Source organism: Oncorhynchus mykiss, chromosome 30 (genome assembly GCF_057628025.1).
Source record: "Oncorhynchus mykiss isolate SJ-2025 chromosome 30, ASM5762802v1, whole genome shotgun sequence".
In the NCBI taxonomy this organism is placed as follows: domain Eukaryota; kingdom Metazoa; phylum Chordata; class Actinopteri; order Salmoniformes; family Salmonidae; genus Oncorhynchus; species Oncorhynchus mykiss.
Genome location: NC_143051.1, coordinates 9,529,134 through 9,532,500, shown reverse-complemented (window position 1 = coordinate 9,532,500; position 3,367 = coordinate 9,529,134). Strand labels below are relative to the sequence as shown.

The window sequence follows — 3,367 nt, the reverse complement described above, 5'->3', positions numbered from 1 at the left end:
ACACTATATGTTGCTTTTTTTGTCATATAAACTGAAATTAGGCAACGCAACCAGGAAATGGTGGAGTGACTTCTGCACATCGCACCTTTAACTCACTCAATTTACCATGCCGAGGGTGATTATATTCAATTTGAATCCATTTAGATTGGCTAATCTCCAGTAGGCCAATAGAAGCCGTTGGTCAGCACCACATGGTGTGTTTGTTTCTGGTGGTTTCTTTACATCTTCTGTCCTATTTAGAATAACTTCTACAATGTCTGATCATATTTCTCTCTGTTCCGTTTCTCCCTCCCTCCCTCCCTCCCTCCCTCCCTCCCTCCCTCCCTCCCTCCCTACCTCCCTATCTCCCTCCCTACCTACCTCCCTCCCTCCCTCCCCGTCCCTCCCTCTTGCTCTCTCCCCATCCCTCCCTCTCTCGCTCCCCGTCCCTCCCTCTCTCTCTCTCCCTGTCCCTCCCTCTCTCTCTCCCCGTCCCTCCCTATCACTCTCTCCCCATGCCTCCCTCTCGCTCTCTCCTCATGCCTCCCTCTCACTCTCTCCCCATGCCTCCCTCTCGCTCTCTCCTCATGCCTCCCTCTCACTCTCTCCCCATGCCTCCCTCTCACTCTCTCCCCATGCCTCCCTCTCACTCTCTCCCCATGCCTCCCTCTCACTCTCTCCCCATCCCTCCCTCTCTCTCTCTCCCCGTCCCTCCCTCTCTCTCTCTCCATGTCCCTCCCTCTCTCTCTCCCCGTCCCTCCCTATCACTCTCTCCCCATGCCTCCCTCTCGCTCTCTCCCCATGCCTCCCTCTCGCTCTCTCCTCATGCCTCCCTCTCACTCTCTCCCCATGCCTCCCTCTCACTCTCTCCCCATGCCTCCCTCTCTCTCTCTCCCCATGCCTCCCTCTCACTCTCTCCCCATGCCTCCCTCTCTCTCTCTCCCCATGCCTCCCTCTCTCCTCTTCCTTCCTTCCCTCCTGCTCTCTCTCCCCCCTCCCTCTCGCTCTCTCCCCATCCCTCCCTCTCTCTCTCCCTCCCTCCCTCTCTCCTCTTCTTTCCTTCCCTCCTGCTCTCTCTCCCTCCCTCCATCTCTCCTCTTCCTTCCTTCCCTCCATCTCTCCGTCCACAGCGGTGATAGTGGGGGGCGTAGTGGGGGCTCTGTTTGCAGCGTTCCTGGTCATGCTGCTGGTGTACAGGATGAAGAAGAAAGATGAAGGCAGCTACACGCTGGAGGAACCCAAACAGACCACCGTCACCTACCAGAACCCTGACAAACAGGAGGAGTTCTACGCATGAGAGAGAGAGAGAGTGAGAGAGGGAAGGACAGGGAAAGAGCGAGAGGGAGGCACGGGGAGAGAGGGAGACACGGGGAGAGAGAGAGGGACGGGGGGGAGAGAGAGGGAGGGGAGAGAGGGAGAGGGAGGGACGGGGAGAGAGCGAGAGGGATCACTCCACCTCCTGTCTTGTCGCCTCACCACTCCTTCCCATCTCTTCCTCCCTCTCCCTCATGTCAGTTGTTGTTAAGAGTGCCTGTCTCCATGGACTCCGAACTTTCTTAAAAAAATAAAAAAATAAATGAACAAAAATATATAAGCTGAAAAAATAACCATAAACAGATGATATACACATTTGTTTTTTAAAGTAAATGTTATGAATATTATACAATTATTGTTCTGATGTAATTAATTCATTTTTGTTTGTTTGTAAAAACACAAGCTCTTATTCCAGCACAATACTCCTCTGTCTGTTCCACTGAGCAAATGATCCAAGAGAAAGAGGGATGAGGGGAGAAGGAGGTAGGAGGGAGAGAGGTGTCATCTGATTGGCCACACAGATACTGGGGTCAAAGGTTAGAGGAAAGCTCACTATTGTATTGCCTTCCATTGTCCTTGTACACACACACACACACTCCTTGCTGGCTCTTGCTGGCTACAGTAGTACACACTGAGATGCCTTGTGGTTCAGAGAGAAAAGTCTGGGATATATTTGTCCTCTGTTTCACCCTGGGGGCTGCAGTACGAAAGCTGCCGTGTGTACAGTCGTGGCCAAAAGTTTTGAGAATGACACAAATATTAATTTCCACAAAGTTTGCTGCTTCAGTGTCTTTAGATATTTTTTGTCAGATGTTACTATGGAATAGTGAAGTATAATTACAAGCATTTCATAAGTGTTAAAGGCTTTTATTGACAATTACATGAAGTTGATGCAAAGAGTCAATATTTGCAGTGTTGACCCTTCTTTTTCAAGACCTCTGCAATCCTCCCAGGCATGCTGTCAATTAACTTCTGGGCCACATCCTGACTGATGGCAGCCCATTCTTGCATAATCAATGCTTGGAGTTTGTCAGAATTTCTGGGTTTTGTTTGTCCACCCGCCTCTTGAGGGTTGATCACAATTTCTCAATGGGATTAAGGTCTGGGGAGTTTCCTGGCCATGGACCCAAAATATTAGTGTTTTGTTCCCCGAGCCACTTAGTTATCACTTTTGCCTTATGGCAAGGTGCTCCATCATGCTGGAAAAGGCTCGTCACCAAACTGTTCCTGGATGGTTGGGAGAAGTTGCTCTCGTAGGATGTGCTGGTCCTGATTCTTTATTCATGGCTGTGTTCTTAGGCAGTATTGTGAGTGAGCCCACTCCCTTGGCTGAGAAGCAACCCCACACACGAATGGTCTCAGGATGCTTTACTGTTGGCATGACACAGGACTGATGGTAGCGGACAAGCTATTTTCCAGATTCCCCAAACAATCGGAAAGGGGATTCATCAGAGAAAATGACTTTACCCCAGTTCTCAGCAGTCCAATCCCTGTACCTTTTGCAGAATATCAGTCTGTCCCTGATGTTTTTCCTGGAGAGAAGTGGCTTCTTTGCTGCCCTTCTTGACACCAGGCCATCCTCCAAAAGTCTTTGCCTCACTGTGCTTGCAGATGCACTCACACCTGCCTGCTGCCATTCCTGAGCAAGCTCTGTACTGGTGGTGCCCCGATCCCGCAGCTGAATCAACTTTAGGAGACGGTCCTGGCACTTTCTGGACTTTCTTGGGCGCCCTGAAGCCTTCTTCACAACAATTGAACTGCTCTCCTTGAAGTTCATGATGATCCGATAAATGGTTGATTTAGGTGCAATCTTACTAGCAGCAACATCCTTGACTGTGAAGCCTTTTTTGTGCAAAGCAATGATGATGGCACGTGTTTCCTTGCAGGTAACCATGGTTGACAGAGGAAGAACAATGATTCCAAGCGCCACCCTCCTTTTAAAGCTTCCAGTATGTTATTCGAACTCAATCAGCATGACAGAGTGATCTCCAGCCTTTTCCTCGTCAACATTCAAACCGAGAATCACTGACATGATGTCAGCTGGTCCTTTTGTAGCAGGGCTGAAATGCAGTGG

The 3,367-nt window shown here is 49.9% G+C and overlaps 1 protein-coding gene across 1 annotated transcript in view; it reads left to right on the top strand.

The window, feature by feature from the left end:
- The window catches only part of LOC110487888 (uncharacterized), a 61,626-nt gene extending 59,922 nt beyond the window's left edge, over positions 1 to 1,704 (top strand). The window contains exon 5 of the mRNA XM_090227472.1: positions 1,110 to 1,704. Within this exon, the coding sequence (XP_090083598.1) occupies positions 1,110 to 1,276 (167 nt within the window). The 3' untranslated portion in view covers positions 1,277 to 1,704. The remainder of the gene's footprint in view (positions 1 to 1,109) is intronic.
- The last annotated feature ends 1,663 nt before the right edge of the window (positions 1,705 to 3,367 follow it).